The 20,091-nt window shown below is 45.1% G+C and overlaps 2 protein-coding genes across 9 annotated transcripts in view; one reads left to right on the forward strand and one right to left on the reverse strand.

The window, feature by feature from the left end:
- Positions 1-20,091, reverse strand: part of LOC142439915 (transmembrane protein 45A-like) — a 125,634-nt gene that overhangs the window by 68,083 nt on the left and 37,460 nt on the right. The gene's annotated exons all lie outside the window — the stretch shown is intronic.
- LOC142439106 (homeobox protein NANOG-like) lies at positions 4,940-5,874 on the forward strand. Its single transcript, XM_075541207.1, is given in 3 exon segments — positions 4,940-5,159; positions 5,162-5,622; positions 5,701-5,874. Coding segments are annotated over 3 exon segments (855 nt in total).

A 20,091-nucleotide genomic window follows, 5' to 3' on the forward strand; every position in this document is an offset into this window, starting at 1 on the left:
TCCAAAATTACTGGCGAGGAGGGTGTGACAGGCCTGGTAAGGATTCAGAAAGGGCAACGTAACTGAGAGAAATGACTGAAACCCAAATGAAGACTGAGCATGATACTGGGACAAGAGGAAAATAAAATGAAATAGCGGAAAGAACTAGGAGACAAAGGGTATTTATAGAGGTCTAAATCCAGGTATGTACATATGTAAATATATTTATATAGGATGGTGGGGAAATAGATCTACATGCATATATTTATAGGTTTAGTATTAAGGCAGCAGATGGACATTGGACCTCCACTCAATGCAAGAACACTTTGTTCTATCAAATTGGCATTCCATGATGCACACCTTTCTGACACGATTGCTGACGACAAATGTGTGCATAAGCAAATGTGGTGAAGAAAGCTGATGGTGCTGACTATCAAAATATATAGCATCGTGAGTCTTAAAAGCTTGCAGGTAAACAAGCAGCCATCTAACGCAGAAGCAACAAAGCCCACATGGAAGAAGTATACCAGCCAGTGTGACCACAGGGTGTATAAGACATCAAAGAACAAAAAAAATCATACCAGTGGGTACCCACCTTCCCAATATGATCACTGAAAACAAATGTGTGCATAAGCAAATGTGATGAAGAAAGCTGATGGTGCCCAGCTATCAAAAGATGCAGCATCTGGGGGTCTTAAAGACTTGAAGGTAAACAAGCGACCATCTAGCTCAGAAGCAACAAAGCCCACAAAGCACACCAGCCTGTGTGACCACGAGGTATCGAAGGGATCAAGTATCAGGCATCAAAGAACAAAATATCATATCATTGTAATAGAGGAAGCGTGCAGAGTAGAGACCCAAAGCCCATCCATAGGCAACTTGACACCCCCTTACTGAAAGGTCGCTGGGAGGATACGAGTCACTCAGGGTACAGGGTAGCAATGATGAAACATACAACTTTCCTCTAGTTCTTAAATGCTTCCTCCCTCCACTTTCATGATCCCAATTCTACCTTATAATTCTATCTGGACCAGAAGATGTACAGTGGTACAGATAGCAGCGGGAAACACAGGGAATCCAGGACAGATGACCCCTTCAGGACCAGTGGTGAGAGGGGCAATACCTGGAGGGTGAATGGAAGGTGGGGTAGAAAGGGGGAACCAATTACAAAAATCTACATATAACCTCCTCCCTGAAGGATAGACAACAGAATAGTGGGTGAAGGGAGACATCAGACAGTGTAAGATATGACAAAATAATAATTTATAAATTATCAAGAGTTCTTGAGGGAGTGGGGAGGGGAAAGGAGGGGGGGAAATGAGGAGCTGATATTAAGGGCTCAAGTAGAAAGCAAATGTTTATAGAATGATGATGGCAACAAATGTAAAAATGTGCTTTACACAATGGATGGATGGATGAATTGTGATGAGAAGTATATGAGCCCCCAATAAAATGATTTTTTTTAAAAGCCCATTGAGCATAGAATGACTGATGAGGTTCGATCAAGTGCAATGTAGCTGAGAGGAAGTATAAAGAGCTGAATAAACGTTGAACATGATAGTCGGACAGGAGGAAAGCAAAAGGAAAGAGCGAGGAGTCAAAAGACATTTCTAGAGGTATAAGCATAGTCATGTATATATGTAAATATATTAATATATAACTATAGAGATATAGGTATGTGTATGTATATCAATAGGTTAGGTATTAAGGTAACAGACAGACATTGGGCCTCTACTCAAGTCCTCCCTGTGGCAATTACATAATCTTCCATCAACTTGCGAAGGGGTGGAGTCTAGTCTGTCAATCAGATCGCAGTTTGATTACCTCATTTGGAGGAGTGAAAGAGATAATAGCTCACTGGAGGCCAGACACACTCGCTCCCTGGGAGACATTCCTGTTAATAAGTCACAAGAAGCTACAATGATAGAGCCAAAGCCCTGGAGCTGGAGGAGAAATGTGGAGATCCACGCCAGCACTGAGATGCTTCCACCACCACTGGATCCACAAGACTTTCCACCTACTGGCCTGTGATCTTCCTGCATTTGGTGTCATTGCATAGCTGCATGAGTCTAAAGAGGTATTTATGGACTGGTATCAACATATGGAGTAATATTGAACTTATGGACTTGATCTGGACTGGACTGGGATGTTTTCTTAATGTACAATTGCTTCTTGATATAAAGCTTTCTCTTACAAATATATGAGTGTTTATGAATTTGTTTCTCTAGTCAATCTGCCCTAACACACTGCCTCAATGCAAGAACACTTTGTTCTAATAACCTGGCATTATGTGGTGCACACCATCATGACATGATTGCTGAAGGCAAAATGTGTGCATAAGTTAATGTGGTGAAGAAAGCTGGTGGTGCCCAGCTATTACAAGATATCGTATCTATAACTGCTGAAGCCAAATAGGGTGAACAAGTAAATGTGGTGAAGAAAACTGATGGTGCCAGCTATCAAAAGAGATAGTGTCTGGGGTCTTAAAGGCTTGAAGATAAACAAGCGGCCATCTAGCTCAGAAGCAACAAAGCCCACATGGAAGAACACACCAGCCTGTGTGATCACGTGCTCCCGAAGGGATCAGTTGTCAGGCATCAAAGAACGAAAAATCATATCATTGGCTGCACACCTCCATGATACAATCGCCGAAGACAAACGGGTGCATAAGCAAATGTGGCGAAGAAAGCTGATGGTGCCCAGCTATCAAAAGAGATAGTGTCTGGGGTCTTAAAGGCTTGAAGGTGAACAAGCAGACATCTAGCTCAGAAGCAATAAAGCCCACATGGAAGAAGCACACCAGCCTGTGCGATCACCAGGTGCCAAAGGGACCAGGTATAAGGCATCGTGCAAAAAATATATATATACCATAGTGAATAAAGAGGGAAGTGCAGAGTGGAGACCCAAAGCCCATTTGCCGACCACTGGAGATCCCCTCACAGAGGGGTTTAGGAGAGGAGATGGGTCAGTCAGTGTGCAATGTAGTACCGATGAAGAACACAGCTTTCCCCCAGATCCTGAATGCTTCCTCCCCACAACTACCATGATCCTAATTCTACCTTGCAGGACTGGATGGAGCAGAGGTTGTACACTGGTGCATATGGGAGCTGGAGGCACAGGGAATCCAAGTTGGATGATACCTTCAGGACCAGGGGTGTGAGGGGCAATACTGGGAGAGTGGAGGGTGAGTGGGTTGGAAAGGGGGAACTGATTACAAGGATCCTCATGTGACCTCCTCCCTGGGAGAGGGACGGCAGAGAAGGGGTGGGAGGGAGACGCCGGATAGGGCAAGATATGACAAAATAATCTATAAATTTTCAAGGGCTCATGAAGGAGTGGGGAGCGGGGAAGGAGGGGGGGGAAAGAGGACCTGATGCAAAGGGCTTAAGTGGAGAGCAAATGCTTTGAAAATGATTAGGGCAAAGAATGTGCGGATGTGCTTTATACAACAGATGTATGTATATGTATGGATTGTGATAAGAATTGTATGAGCCCATAATAAAATGTAAAAAAAAAGTTGGGCATCCCCTTGCAGAAGGGTCTAGGGGAGGAGAAGAGCCAGTCAAGGTGCAAATGTGGCAATGATGAAAAATACAACTTTCCTCTAGTTCCTAAATGCTTCCTCACCCCACCCCCATCATGATCTGAATTCTACCTTGCAAGTCTGGCTAGACCAGAGGATGTGCACTGGTACAGATAGGAACTGGAAACACAGGTAATCCATGACAGATGATCCCTTCAGGACTAGTGGTGTGAGTGGCGATACTGGGAGGGTAGAGGGAGGGCGGGTTGGAAAGAGGGAACCAATTACAAGGATGTACATGAGACCTCCTCCCTGGGGGACGGACAACAGAAAAGTGGGTGAAGCGAGACGTCAGACAGGGCAAGATATGACAAAATAATAATTTATAAATCATGAGGGGGGCAGAGAGGGAGGGGAAAAACAAGGATTTGATGCCAGGGACTTAAGTCAAGAGAAAATATTTAGAAAATGATGAGGACAATGAATGTACAGATGTGCTTTACACAATTGATGTATGTACGGATTGTGATAAGAGTTGTGTTAGCCCCTAATAAAACGATTAAAAAAAGAGAGAGAGAAAAAAAAGATATCGTGTCTAGGGGTTTTATAGGCTTGAAGATAAACAAGCAGCCATCTGTCAGGGAAGCAAAAAGCCCACATGAAAGAAACACACCAACCTCTGTGATCAGGAGCTGTTGACAGGATCAGGTATCAGGCATCAGAAGACATAAAACAAACATCCATTTCGATGCAAACAAGGGGGATCAGAATGGAGACCCAAAGCCCATTTGTAGACAATTGAACACCCCCTCACAGAAGGGTCATAAGGAAGGGATGAGCCAGCCATGGTGCAGTATAGCACCAATGAAACACACAACATTCCTCTAGTTCTTTAATATCCCCTCCCCCCCCCCCGACTCTCATGACCTTACAAATCTGGCTAGACCAGAGCATGCACACTAGAACAGATAAGAGCTCTCGACACACAGAATCCAGGACAGATAAACCCCCTCAGAACCAATAATAAGAACAGTAATAACAGGAAGGTAGGGGGAAGGTGGGGAAATAAGGGGGGGGAAGGAGGAACCGATTGCAATGATCAACATATAACCCCACCTCCACCACCACCCCCACACACACACCCCCTGAGGGATGAACATCAGAAACATGGGTGAAGGGAGACAGCAAATGAAGTAAAATATGAAAATAAAAATAATTTCTAAATTATCAAGGGTTTACGGGGTGGGAGGGGGAATAAGAGGAGCTGATACCTCAAGAACTCAAGTAGAAAGAAAATGTTTTGAAAATGATGATGGCGGAGACGCCAAAATCTTTCTCTCCCCGCCCTCCTTGGATTGGGCTGTTTGCTTCCCGCTGCTACACAATTGAGGCCTTTGATTTTGTTGTTCATTTTTTGGGTTTTTTTTCCTCAGCAAAATGAGTGTGGATGTAGCTTCTCCCCAAAGTCTTCTTGAAGTTTCCGATTCTAGAAACTCTCCACCAGTAACTACCAGTTTGGGGGCTAAAGAAGATTACACATCCTTGCAAATGTCGTCTGCCGAGGCTCCCTACTCAGAGACAGCGGAGTCTCCGCGTCCGTCCTCCGTGGACCTGCTTCTGCAGGAGAGCCCGGACTCTTCCACCAGTCCGAAAGCCCAGCTCCCGCCTCTGCGGAGAAGGACCCAGCGAGGCAGGAGGAGAGCCAGGGCCAGGGCAAGAGGCAGAAGGTGCGAACTGTGCTCTCACACATGCAGCTGTGCATACTTAAGGACCGCTTTCAGAAACAGAGGTACCTCAGCCTCCAGCAGATGCAAGAGCTTTCTGAAGTCCTGAATCTGAGTTACAAACAGGTGAAGACCTGGTTCCAGAACCAGAGGATGAAATGTAAGAGGTGGCAGAAAACCACCAACTGGTCCAAGAATAACCATGGTGTGACTCAGGTCTCTGCACCTACGGAATACCTGGACGTCTGTGCTTCCTACCACCAAGGATGTCTTCCTTCTGGAAGCCTTCCCATGTGGAGCAATCAGAACTGGAATAACCAGGCCTGGAACAACCAGAGTTGGAACAGCCAGACCTGGAACAACCAGACCTGGAACAACCAGGGTTGGTATAGTCAGGCTTGGAGCAACCAGATGTGGACCAGCAGCCAGATGTGGAATACCCAGGTGTGGTGTACCCAACCCTGGAATAATTAGGCCTGGAATAGTCCAGCCTGGAACAACCCATTCCAGAACTGTGGAGAGGACTTCCTACTGCCCCAGTTCCAGCAAACTTCTCTCTGTGATCTGGAAGCCATACAAACGTTAGATTTCTTTTTAAATGAGTCCATAAGCATACAATCTGAAGATTGTATGAAGACAGACATTTAGCCCCATGCCCATCCGGGCAGTGACCGCGTGACTTCCTTTTTAGTAGGACTTCTTGCTTTAGAACACCCTTGCCTTGACAACCTGGTTTTCCTTGTTCCTACTGTATGGAGGGGCGGGGAGGGGACTTGGGGAACAGGGTGAAGATTGTGGTTTCTATTTAACCAAAGATTCAATGATATGATGGTTTACCTTGGTTACTCTGCACAGCATGATAAGCCATGTCCCTGCCTATAAATAACTAAATAGAACACTACCTTGAATGTTCTTAGGATCTAGCCTCAATAATAGGACCTAAAAGTAGAACGATGTGTGGCGAAGGGTTATTTGTAGTGTATAGGATGTGGGAGTCTTACTAGACAATTTAGGGGTGGGGGAAGGTTAAGTCATAATGCGCTTCTTTGATTTCCTCGACCCTTCTGCTCTGTTTTAATTATAAACCTTTGTTTCTTCTTTGTATTTTGCTGCATCATGGTAACAACAGTACCAACATCACTGGCTGACTTACGAATATTGGTGCACACAAATAAAAAGAATATCCACTTTTCCATTAAAAAAAAAGAAAATGATGATGGCAACATATGTACAAATGTGCTTGATACAATTGATATATGTATTGTTATAAGAGCTGTTAGCACCCCAATAAAATGATTTATTAACAACAACAACAACAAAGGAACCGATTCTGGGAAATTTACCTTAATTGATCTTGTAGTATATTAAAAAAAATGTTCCCCTATGTAAGTTGATGAAATTATGTGAATAAATTAAGCTGATACCAAGGGCTCAAGTAGAAAGAAAATGTTTTGAAAATGATGATGGCAACAAATGTGCTTGATACAATGGTGTATGTATGGGTTGTAATAAGAGTTGTATGAGCCCCCAACAAAATAATTTTTAATCAATATTTTTTAAAGGGAGAGAAAGAAATGTTCCCTATGTTAAGTTGTTGTTGTCAGGTACCATCAAGCCAGTTCTGGCTTATAGCAACCCTCTGTACAGCAGAACAGAACCCTGCCTAGTCCTGTGCCAGCCTCACAATTTTTCTCAATGTTTGAACCCACTGTGGAGCCACTGTGTCGATCCATCATTTTGAGTCCTTTCTTCTTTTTCACTGCCGCAAGCATGACATCCTCCAGGGAACTGGCCTCACCTGACATGTCCCCAGTATGTGAGGCAAAGTTTCTCCATCTGAGAGAGTGGACCTCATCATGGCCCACCACACCCCAGGGATGACATCTCTGCTTAGAGCAGCCAATGCACAGAGAGGACCGTAGGACTGGTCCCACCAGGAGGCATGATGTTCCCTCACTGACCCCTAGTGCTCTGGAGGACAGCACTGGAGACACTGTGCAGAAAGTGTGCCTGGTCTGCCCCATGCAGAGTGGGGTGAAACGCAAGGGGAGTGCAACAGAGCAGCAAGGAGAGCAAAGTAACCAAGTCCCCAAGGAATTCTGAAAATAGACTTCTGACTGGGGGGTAGGGCTTGGCACCTCATCAGACTTCACCAGAAAGCACACATAAAGATCAGCATACAGAAGTAGAACTATCTATTGGATTTTGGTTGTGTTCTTGTTTTGTTTGTTTTCTTTGTTTTTGTTTGTTTGCTTGTTTTTGTTTTCATTTTTCTTCCACATTATGTCTAACTATATAAGATAGACAGAACAAAAAAATCCCAAGGAGAAATCAACAGGATCTGGGGTTCCAGGGGGACATGGGAGAGGAAGCGGGTGGGAAGGGGGAGTGGGGAGTCAACAAACTCAGAGATAAGGGAACAACAAGAGATCTAAAATCATGGTGAGGAGGGCATATAATGTCTGGTGGGGTTTAATCAAATGCAATATATCGAGAGGAATTACTGAGAGCCGAATGGAGGGTGAGCACGATGGGGGGGAAGGAGGAAGGTGAAAGGAAATAGAGGAAAGGAATAGGAGGCAAAAGCTACTTACCGAGGTATAGCTATAGGCATGTATATATGTAAATATACTAATTTTATAATGAAGGGGATAGAGATAAATTTACATATATTTATATGTTAAGTATTAAGATAGCAGACAAACTTCGGACCTCTACTCAAGGTCTACCTTAACATGAGAACACTTTGTTCTAATAACCTGGCACTCTGATACTCACCTCTCTGACACCATCGCTGAAGATAAAATGGGTGCATAAGCAAATATGGTGAAGAAAGCAGATAGTGCCTGGCTATCAAAAAAAAAATAGCATCTAGGGTCTTAAACAAGCAGCCGTCCAGAAGGTAAGTAAATAAGCCTACATGGAAGAAGCACACCAGCCTGTGAGATCATGAGGCTTGTGCGGGATCAAGTACCAGGTATCAAAAGATCCAAAAGAAACAACTATATCGAAGAAAACGAGGGGCTTTGGAGTGGAGACCCAAAGGTCATTTTTAGACAATTAGATATTGCCCACAGAAGGATAATAAGAAAGGATGATTCAACCAAGGTGCAGTATAGCACCGAGGCAACACACATCATTTCTCTAGTTTCTGAATGCTTCTTCCCACCAACCCCTCCCCACGCCCCTGCCCCACTACCATGACCCAGTTCTACCTTACAAATCTGGCTAAACACACATTGGTACAGAGAAGAGCTCTCGACACATGGAATTCAGGACAGATAAAGCCCTCAGGAACAGTAGTAGGAGTAGTGATATCATGAGGGTAGGGGGATGTTCATGCGGTAGAGGAGAGAAAGGGGGAACCCATCGCCGGACTGGATATGGAGCCACCCAAAGGGGACAAATAACAGAAATGTGGGTGAAGAAAGACAACAGACAATGTGAGATACAAAACAATAATATATAATTGATCCAGTAACACAAGGGGAGTGGGGAAGAGGAGCCTATACCAAGGGTTCAAGTAGAAAATGTTTTAGAAATGAAGATGACAACATATGTACAAATATGTTTGATACAATTGATGTATGGTGTGTTATAAGAGCTGTATGAATCCCAATAAAATGATTTTTAAAAGAGAGAGAGCGAGAAAGAACCCAAACACACACACAAAGTCTCTCCATCTTGGCCTGTAAGGAGCATTCTGGCTGTACTTCTTTCAGAAAGACATATTTGTTTGTTCTTTTGGCAGTCCATGGTACTTTCAATATTCTTCACCAGCACCGCAATTCAACTGCATTGATTCTTCATCAGTCTTCCTTATTCAATGTCCCCTATGAGACTGGCTCAAGCTGCCTTCTTGTTTTCACAGTGGACTTTATACCAAGTCCCAGCAAAAGGTGAAGTGAGGAGAGACAGCTAATTGTAACGGCTTAAATCTGTGTGTGGCTTTAACCTGTCCATGTCTATCATCTGTTTAATGCTATGGAGGCCTTATGAAGGAGGACTAGGTACATCTTACAAAGGAAGAGATGAAGCAGTTATTCTTCTGAAACTTCACAGTTGAGGACTGGCTAGATTTTCTTCCCTCATACCCTCATCTTATGTCTTTCTTCACTGTTCCTCACTGATCCAAGAAAAGCCAAAAAGACTTAAGGGTAAGCAAAAGCAAGCGAGAAACCAGCAGTAACATGGATTTGTGTGTCTGGAGGAGAGGAGTCCATTAGACTGCTGCGCAAGAGAGATAATAGGTCCCTTAAGCACTGACAGGTCCCTCTCATTGACCCCACTGGGTCGACTCTGGCCACTTTAAAGGGCCTCTGGAACCCTACAGTGCATGGTCTCTTGAGGTCCCATCCAGTCCCATGACCCAGCAACTCCAGTTCTCACCAGGCTTCCTGTCCAGCACTACCGCTAAGCACAGCCCGTTGACAAATATAAGAGGACAGCTACCTGGCAACAGCGATGCAAAATGACATCAGGCCTAAAAGTCACTCGAGGCATAGCTCTAAATTAATATGTATTTGGTTTACCATTCACTGAAACAGAGGCCAATTTAAAATTTATTATAGGCTATTTACCTCTGAAATACTTCACACACAATGTCCCCTTTTATGTACTTAACCCCAAGAGGTGCAGATTCCTCTCCCAAGCCATTGCCTCGAGTCAGTTCTGACTCGTGGTGATCCATGCGTGTCCCAGTGAACTGTGTTCCGCATGGTCTTTAATGGTGAATCTATAGAACCAATAACTGGATTAATGGTTCCTGGGGGCATGGGGGTGGGCAGGGGGTGATGTGCAGCAAATAACAAGGAGGACAGGAAAGGAGAAAGGACACTGAACTTCATTGTGGTGATGGTTGTACAACTTTTCTTGATATGTCTGAACTATGGGTTTATATGACATTTGGATTATGTCCAAATAAACTGCTTTGTTGCTTTTGGTTTTTGTTTCGTTTTTTAAGATTTCTAATGTCTGGAAGTAAATGACCAGGCCTTGCTTTCAAAACGACTTTGGGTGAACTTGAATCTCCAACCTTTCAGTTAGCAAGGAACATAGTGAACCATTTTCGGTACCAAGGGACTCCCAATGACCCTGGGCCTCCTTGTTTTAACAGATGCGGAAACTGAGACTGAGAAAAGTAGCTAACTTCCCGAAGGAGTTCTTAAGCTAGTTAAAAGGCAGGGGTGGAATTCTGTTGACATGTTCTCCCCACCCTTCCGTGGGCGAAGTACAACAAGGTATCGGAAGAATTACGTGAGGACTCCAGCATCCCTGACCCAGCTGGCAATGCAGGGCAGGGATGGAGACATGCAAGCAAAAGTGAGGCTTTAAATGGTCTCCAAAGTCACCTGAAGCAATTGCCATCGGTGATGCAGTGTTTCACTAGGAACTGAATCTTTATGCATATAAGGGAAAGCACGTGTGGACGTGCGCACGCACACACACACACACACACACGCACACACACACACAGTCCATGCTGACTCGATAGTGACCCCCACTGGGGGTTTCCAACACTGCAACAGTTTCCTGAATTAGAAAGCCCAGTCTTTCTCCGCAGGAGCTGCTGGTAAGCAGTGAAAAATGAGAGCCTCAGGAGGCCCCCGCAAACGGCTCCTCTACCAGCAATTGGGAGGTAGTAGAAGCTTGGGAGCAAAGATTTACATGGTCCAAATGGGATTTTGGAAGCAGTAGGTGAAATGGCATTTCAGGAAGACTGGTTTGGCATTTACGCACAAAATGCATGAAAAAGAAGGAGAGGGTGAAGGCAAAGAAACTGGGTGAGCAGCTATTAGCCAAGGCTGGTTTCCAAGACAATGAGTCTGAGTCAGGGTAGGGTTGTAGAAGGGGGAAATCAGGACAACTGCGGTGCGATCTCTTCAGAGAAGGTGACTGCCAGCCAAGGTGCCTCAAGGCAGCCACCTTGCTTCTCTCTCTCTGCCCTGGATGAATTTGCATATGGTGTCTAACAGGTTTCTCCGGAGCTTCCAGAGGAAGAAGCCAAGTCTCCTGCATGGAAGGCAAGGCCTCTACCGGTGAACCACCACTGTTGACAGATCGCTGGTGATTAACCTTGCCTTCTTGCCCCATCAGATCAAAGCCTTCAAAGAGTCCGTTACCTTTTCACCACTGAATCCAGCACCACAAACAAGCAGAAAGTAAAGGAAGGGCGCAGCAGTTACACTGCGGTTCTCAGCACAGCCAGCATCAGGAACGCCTTCCCTGTGCCCACGCAGCCATAGCGTGGCACCCCACCTTCTCCCAGAAACCTCCCACTCTTGTCACCGCTCTGCTGGTGCCACAGCCAGTGGGGGAAGCAAGGGCCCCTTTTAGACATAATCATTTATTTCTGTCTCCAAAGTTTATTGACACGATTCCTTTGTTCACGGTCTCTCTGACTTCCTTCGCTTTCTCGTGCGGCCGCCCTCAGTCGATCCCTCTGTCTCTACCTTGCTCTCTAGTCTCCCTTTCTTCCCTAGGCTATTCGCTCTACTCTGCCTTCCAATCTCCCCTCCTCCTGCCCCCTTGATTCTCATTCCAACCCCAACACCCAGGCAGGTCGTTAATGCTAAGAAAACCTGTTCATTGAAACCCACTCTCTGGGTCCGATTTCCTTCTATTCCCGTTCTAACAGAATGATGCCTGAACCCGGGACAGCTTTGTGTGGCCAGGACTGTAGTGGCACTAACCTCTCTTAAGCTGCTTCCCTGGCTGCCTCTCCCGGGACCCATAGGAGCAAGCTTCCTGTACATCTGCGGTTAGAGACCTTCCAATTTGAAAGGATCAGTGGGTGTAAAATCCAAAGCTCCCCAGGAGGCTCCTCTTAGGAGCTCAAATTTTCATGCACTCAGCCATAGATAGTGGGATGTGCGCTGGCTGCAACCTGGAGCCGCGGACAGCCAATCGATCATAGAAAACCTAGACAGACTACAAGTTAAACCTCTGGGAAAAGCTGGGTGAGTGAATATTTGTTTTATATCTCGGAGTCGCTTCCTCTTCTTGGCCATAAATGGCCCTCCTCTCCGAAATCCTGGGCACTAGGTCTTACAGCGCTCTCGCCTTTGGGCCTGGGGGACAATCAGAAAGGGACACCTTACTGGTTTTGCTACCCTCCCTTATCCTTTCATGGGACACGGGGTTAACGAATTTAAGGGGGACCATCTGTGAAGCAAGTTATCCCCTCGGGAACTTAAATACTCACTCAACCCTTTATCAAGGGTTGTATTCTATCTTAGCCCTAACAAAATTTACTCCTGCCATGTCTCTGCTTGGCACATCCTCACCTCTGTCAAGATTGCCCCATCTCGCCTCCATTCCTGCTAGCCCAGGACAAAATTCCCCTCTGAACAAAACATTCCTTTGATCTTTCAGACCATGCTAAGAAGATGACAGTCTCTATGCCTGTGGGCTCCTCCCAAATTCCTCCAGTGTTGTTTTCACCCCCTCCTCCTTCCAAAGGTCTTCATCCTTTGGTTCAAACCCCTCTCACCCCTGCCTTGTCTTCATCTCCTCCCACCACCTTCTAGCTGTAATTCGATCCCCCCTACCCTGTTCTCTAGGACAACTTCTACACTTGCATGCCAGTAGTGTCTCCCCTCACTCCTCCTTCTAAGTCACGGATTCCCTCCCTTCAGCGCCATCATCCACCAAATCTGACCCCTCTCCCTGCTGCTGGCACCCTCTCTGCCTGTCACCAGTTTGCTTTCAACTCTTCCCTGCACAGAAGCAGCTTTGAATCTGAAGAGTAATCCTCAGATTAGCCTTCCTCTCCGTGAAGTCGTGAAAGCAGAGGGCTGGGAAAAATGCACACTCCTTTCTTAATTTATGATGTATCTGTTCTAGGAAGACGTCTGGAACCTTTTGCCTCCGACTTAAACACTTAACTTTAAAAGTTTGAAAAGCTCAATCTTAAGATCTTACCTGACAAAATATTTAGATTGTTCTTATAACTACTGTGTCTCCCAAAGACAGGGAGAGTGTCTGGGTAGTGGCATTACAGAGAAGCGATCGGATTCACGCTTAGACCCCAAAGAAACTTCAGTACAGTTTTTACATAGCCTCTCAAAGACTTTCCATGAATTCATCAGGACTAGTCCTCCACAAGAGGTCGCGCTACATTACCTCAGCCACACCTTATCTCACAGCTCCCCACCACGTGAGGAAAGAGCTTAAAGAGGTGCTGCTACTCTTCAAAGCACATGGGTATGTCTGAGGTGGTTAATGCTGGGCCATAAGTAGGTGCACCACATGGACCCTGCTCTCCGCCAGGGCTTGGCCCAGAATGCCATCAAAGGAGACTCTCAGAAGCGGATGGCCTTTTCTGCCAGAAAGCAGGAAGGATCGCCTCTTCCATAATGTCTCCAGAGTGACCTGCTCAAAACACCGCGCTGTCAGGGCTCCTAGGCTCAGCAATCAAGAAATGCCCGTGCTGCCCAGGGTCTGAGGCCCACGGAGACCATCCATCTCGTGCCCAGGGTAACTATTGCCATCTCAGGTAGGCCCCTTTATTTCCTTTGCACATATTCTAGATTACTTACACAAGTATGACAAGCTTCCTTAGCACCCACCACTATTCCAGGAGTCACAGATGGAAACACTGTCATATAGCCTGTAGCATGTACATTTCTCATACCAGCTTCTAATCATTCCATACTGTCTCATCCCCTTATTGGGCAGAGATAGTCTTATTAAACTCAAAGCAGGAATACCTATGCATTTAACAGACACCTCCCAGGCTCCAAACCTATTTCTTCTCTTAGAAGCAGACACTGTCCCTGCCTTCACTTCCTCCCAGAATAGCTCTCATGTTCTGACACCACCACCACCAAGTGCCCTCCTTTCCTGCCTGCTCAGGTCGACCCATGTGCGGAGGACATCGCTCAACCTTTGGTTTCTTTACTTCAGCAGCTTATTTATATCAGGTTAAAAGATCCTTTCAAATTTCCTAATGTGCCCCAGTACTTGATAACCCTCCCATACTTAAAAAGCCTTAAACCTATAACCCAATCCAATAGGACATGGCCACCCAATAGGACAGTGTAAGTTGCCCCGCTGAGTTTCTAAGACTTTAAGTTTTTCCCCCCAAACCAAAAGTCACATAGATTTATGAACTGTTAACCTCGTGATGTGGAAGCATAAAACTAGGGAAGAAACCCAAAGTTTGTCAGTACACGTTCACTTGTTCAGATGGAAGCAAAGTCTGACACTCAGTCTGACAGACGCTAGTGAGCCTGGGTGAATGCTGGGTGCCAACACATGGCTCCTGAGCACTAGGAATGTAGCTTGTTCCCACTGAGATGATTTAAGTGGAAATCACAAAGACAAAGATTTAATACCACAAACCAAAGGTAAGTGATCTCAATAAGTTTTCAGACTATCATTCATTTAAAGGTAATACTTTAGAAATATTTGATTCCATAAAAAATAGTATTAAAAAGGAAATAGAGGAAAGAGCTAGGAGGCTGAGGTAGTTAGTTTATTGTCCCAACCTGACCGATAAACACACATGGGATTAAATGAAGGGCGGAGAGATTAATGGCTCGGCCAGCCTCACCTTTCTTGTCTCTTGCTCTTTGATCATTGGACCAGTGTGTGGCTGCCTTGCTTGTTCTGTGCCTCCATTTGCAAGCTACTCGATCTGTGGGACACCTAACCCGTGGACTGTGGCACTGTAATTTGAGGTTCCTTCAAGACCTGCTTCACAACACCATTGGAATGTACATCTCTTGAGCTGGGGACTGTCGTGCCCTGTCATCTGGCTGACTGTTGGTGTTTGCTGCCTGTGCCTGGATAGCCTGAATTGCTCTACAGAGGACTACCCGGCGGCCCTCCAGACTTGAAGGACTGCCAGTGTCTCACAACCGTCTCACGGGAGTGAATTGCACTGAGCCATTTGTACTGCTTTATAATTTAATTGTTTATTTCTTCTGTTATATATCTATCTGTATAAATATATATATATATATATATATATATATATATATATATATATATATTATTAGCATTTAGGCTTTGTTTCTCTAGAGAACCCTGTTTAACATGTGTGGTACCAGGAGTGCTTCTAGAGAAATAAAATCATAAATGTGGGCTTCTTAAATTGGCTCTCTAGCCTGATTAGTCTTAATAGCACTAATAATGCTTCTTCAATGCCCCAAAGCATGGCTAAATTGGCTACATTTACTAATCCATGGTGTGAAATAGCAAAGCTAATACCTACAGTAGCACCACTGATAGATGAGGTGCTGGTTAAAGGAGAGGCTCTGAGTGATTGTATTTTTGATATTTTCCAGGAGTTTTGTCAGAATGACAAGTATAGGGAAGCTGGTTGGCTGGTCCTTCTTACAATGGAAAGTGTGATTAAGGAGATGGATGGTCAGAAGTGCCCCTCAGCTACAGACAAACAGATGTGAAAGCTTCTGTCTGTGCTACAAAGGAGAGCTTTCTCTCCAGTAATAGAGCTGACATTGCTAAGAACCAGGTCCAGAGTCTCATTATGCGAGTAGCTGAATTACGTCAGCTGAATTGCAGATCTAAAGCAGTGTCCGATACCAAAGTGAGGGCATTAATCGAGAAAAGTTGGGACCCTGAAACATGGAATGGGAACAGATGAGCTGATGATCCAGAAGAGGAGGATACTGAGCCCCTAGAAACAATTGACCCACCCCAGTCAATAGATCCACCCCTCCCAGCTGAAGGTATTAATTCACCATCGATAAAACAATCCACCCTGAGCAGATTAGCCAAACTGTGCAAGTTGATATGCCAGGTGCAGCAGCATCGGTAGCATTGCCTGAGAGAGATGCCTTACAAGATATTGCTGAGAGCACCCAGGAAACACCCTCACCACCCATTATTTCCGCTAGACCTGTCACTAAAATTAAGTCTCAGAAAGCTCCTAAAGGTGAAATCGAGATGATTACCCGAGAAGAAACATGCTATACTCACAAAGATCTTCTAGATTTGTCAAATACATACAAGCAGAACCCTAGGGAATATCCCTGGGAATGGTTATTAAGGGTGTAGAATAATGGAGCACGAAATGTAATATCAGACCGGTCTGAGTTTCTGGATATGGGACCCCTAAGCACAGACTCTTCTTTCAATGTCTCTGCGACAGAGGCTAAGAAAGGATCTAATTCTTTATTTGGTTGGTTCCCTGAAGCATGGACTTCCAGATTGCCTAGATTAGACCAACTTGAAGTACATGACCTACCTTGGTACACTGTAGAAGAAGGCATCCAAAAGCTTAGAGAAATTGGTATGTTGGAATGGATCTATCGGGATATTTCCATAGTCCCAAAAAGGGGGTGTCCTGAGGACATACCCTTTACCACAACCATAAGGAAGCAGTTTGTGAAGTGGGCCCCAGCATCTCTTAAGACCCCTGTAATTGTTATTCTATGTGCACCAGGATTAACAGTGGGCACTGCCCTAAACGAACTCTGACATTTGCGCACAATGGGGCTGATTGGTCCCTGTGGTGGTAGAGGGCAGGTGTCAGCACTGAATCAACAGAGACAGGGTGGCGTGGTTATAATAGACAACAAGGTTCCGTAGTAATCAAAGCAACCTGTCTCTTGTGGAATTATGGCATTGGCTACTTAGCCACGGTGTTCCTAGGAATTAAATAGATGGGGAACCTATTATATATTTATGTGATCTATACAGGCAGAAGAATGGTAGATCAGGTGAACATCAGAATAGACAGTCATGATCACTCAATCAATTCCCAGACCTGAGCCAGTTTACAGACCCACACTCCCTTGAATGAGGGGGAGGCCGGGTCCTTTAGTCTTTCTTATAGTCACAAGAGTGACTGTTCATTGGGGGAAAGGAAATAATCAAACTTTTCAGGGATTACAGGACACTGGCTTGGAACTGACACTAGTTCCAGGAGACCCAAAGTGTTTTGAAGGCCCACCAGTCAGAGTGGGGGCTTATGGAGGCCAAGTTATTATTTTTTTTTTAGCCCTAATCATTTTCTTTTTTTTTTTTTACATTTTACTAGGGGCTCATACAACTCTTATCACAATCCATACATATACATACATCAGTTGTATAAAGCACATCTGTACATTCTTTGCCCTAATCATTTTCAAAGCATTTGCTCTCCACTTAAACCCTTTGCATCAGGTCCTCTTTTTTTGCCCCATCCCTCATGAGCTCTTGATAATTTATAGATTGTTATTTTGGCATATCTTGCCCTATCCGGAGTCTCTCTTCCCCACCTTCTCTGCCGTCCATCTCCCAGGGAGGAGGTCACATGTGGATCCTTGTAATCAGTTCCCCCTTTCCAACCCACTCACCCTCCATCCTCCCAGCATCGCCCCTCACACCCCTGGTCCTGAAGGTATCATCCACCCTGGATTCCCTGTGCCTCCAGCTCCCATATACACCAGTGTACAACCTCTGCACTATCCAGTCCTACAAGGTAGAATTCGGATCATGGTAGTTGTGGGGAGGAAGCATCCAGGATCTGGGGGAAAGCTGTGTTCTTCATCGGTACTACATCACACCCTGGGAGGTCAAGTTATTAATGGAGTTTTAGCTCAGGTACGCCTCACTGTGGGTCCTGTGGGCTGCCAGGCCATCCTGTGGTTATTTCCCCAGTTTCAGAATGCATCCTTGGAATAGACATTCTTAGTAACTGGCAGAACCCCCATATTGGATCCATGAAGTGTGGGATAAGGGCTATCGTGGTAGGAAAAGCCAAATGGATACCATTAGAACTGCCATTGCCTAGGAAAATAGTAAACCAAAAGCAGTACCGCATTCCTGGAGGGATTGCAGAGACCAGTGCCACCATCAAAGATTTGAAAGATGCAGGGGTGGTGATTCCTACCACATCCCCATTTAACTCACCTGTTTGGCCTGTAAAGAAGACAGTTGGATCTTAGAGAAGGGCAGTAGATTATCATAAATTTAACCAGGTGGTGACTCCATTGCACCTGCCGTTCCAGATGTGATTTCATTGCTTGAGCAAATCAATATTTCTCCTGATCCTTGGTATGCAGCTGTTGATCTGGCTAATGCCTTCTTCTCAATACCAGTCTCGAAGGACCACCAGAAGCAGTTTGCCTTCAGCTGGCAGGGACAACAATATATTTTCACAAATCTCCCCCAAGGGTACATCAACTCTTCTGCCCTGTGCCATAATTTAGTCAGAGGGACCTTGATTGCCTGTCTATTCCACAAAATATCACACTGGTCCTTTATATTGATGACATGCTGATTGGACCAACTAAGGAGGATGTATAGAAGACTCTAGATTCATTGGTACAACATCTGTGTACAAGAAGTTGGGAAATAACCAATGAAGATTCAGGCATCCTCCACATCAGTAAAATTTCTAGGGGTCCAGTGGCGTGGGGTATGTCGAGATGTTCCTACTAAGTGATGGATAAGCTATTGCATTTGCCCACCGCACCCCAACCCCCCAAAGACTAAATAGGAGGAACAATGCCTAGTGGGCCTCTTCAGATTTTAGAGGCAATATATCCCTCACTTGGGTGTTCTACTTCAACCTATTTATCAAGTGACATGTAAAGCCTCCAATTTTGAGTGAGGCCCAGAACAAAAAAAGGCTCTTCAACAGGTTCAGGCTACTATGCACACTGCTTTGCCACTAGGATAATATGATCCAGCTGACCCAATGGTGCTAGAGGTGTCAGTTGTAGATAAAGACGCAGTGTGAAGTCTTTGGCAGACCCCTATTGGTGAATCACAGCGTAGACCATTGGGATTTTGGAGTAAAGTCTTGTCATCCTCTGCAAACAACTACTCCCCCTTTGAAAAACAGCTGTTGGCCTGTTACTGGGCCTTGGTGGAGAATGAACGCCTCACCATGGGCCACCAAGTCACCATGTGGCCTGAACTACCCATCATGAACTGGGTATTGTTTGACCCACGTAATCATAAAGTTGGACGTGCGTAGCAACACTCCATTGTTAAGTGGAAGTGGTATATACGAGATCGGGCCAAAGCAGGACCTGAAAGGACAAGTAAGCTGCATGAAGAAGTGGCCCAAATGCCCACACTCTCCATTCCTGTCACATTGCCTCTTTTCTCCCAGTCTGCACCTAGGGCCTCCTGGGGAGTTCCTTACCATACTTTAACTGAAGACCAAAAAAGGTATGCTTGGTTTACGGATGGCTCTGCACGATATGCAGGTGCCACTCGTAAGTGGACAGCAGCAGCACTACAGCCCCTTTCTAGGATCTCCCTAAAGGACAGTGGTGAAGGGAAATCTTCCCAATGGGCAGAACTTCGAGCAGTGCACCTGGTCATTCAGTTTGCATATAAGGAAAAATGGCCAGATGTGAGACTGTACACTGATTCATGGGTTGTGGGTAATGGCTTGGCTGGATGGTCAGGGAATTGGAAGGACCATGATTGGAAAATTGGTGACAAGGAGGTGTGGGGAAGCGGTATGTGGATAGACCTCTCTGAATGGGCCAAGAAAGTAAAGGTAATTGTATCTCATGTGAACGCTCATCAAAGGGTTACCTATGAAGAGGAGGACTTTAGTAATCAAGTGGATAAGATGACACGCACTGTGGAGACTGGTCCTCCTCTTTCCTCTGCCAGAGGAAAAATTATTAGCATTCAGGTTTTGTTTCTCTAGAGAAGCCTGTTTAACACAGGGGCAAAGGGTATTTATAGAGGTCTAAATAAAAGCATGTATATATGTAAATATATTATATATGAGGATATGGAAATAGATTGATATGCACATATGTAATAGGTTTAGTATTAAGGTAGTAGATAGACATTGGACCTCCACTCAAGTACTTCCTCAATGCAAGAATACTTTGTTCTATTAAACTGGCATTTCATGATGCTCACCTTCCCCAATTGCTGAAG

This window comes from Tenrec ecaudatus, chromosome 2, assembly GCF_050624435.1.
Source record: "Tenrec ecaudatus isolate mTenEca1 chromosome 2, mTenEca1.hap1, whole genome shotgun sequence".
NCBI lineage: Eukaryota > Metazoa > Chordata > Mammalia > Afrosoricida > Tenrecidae > Tenrec > Tenrec ecaudatus.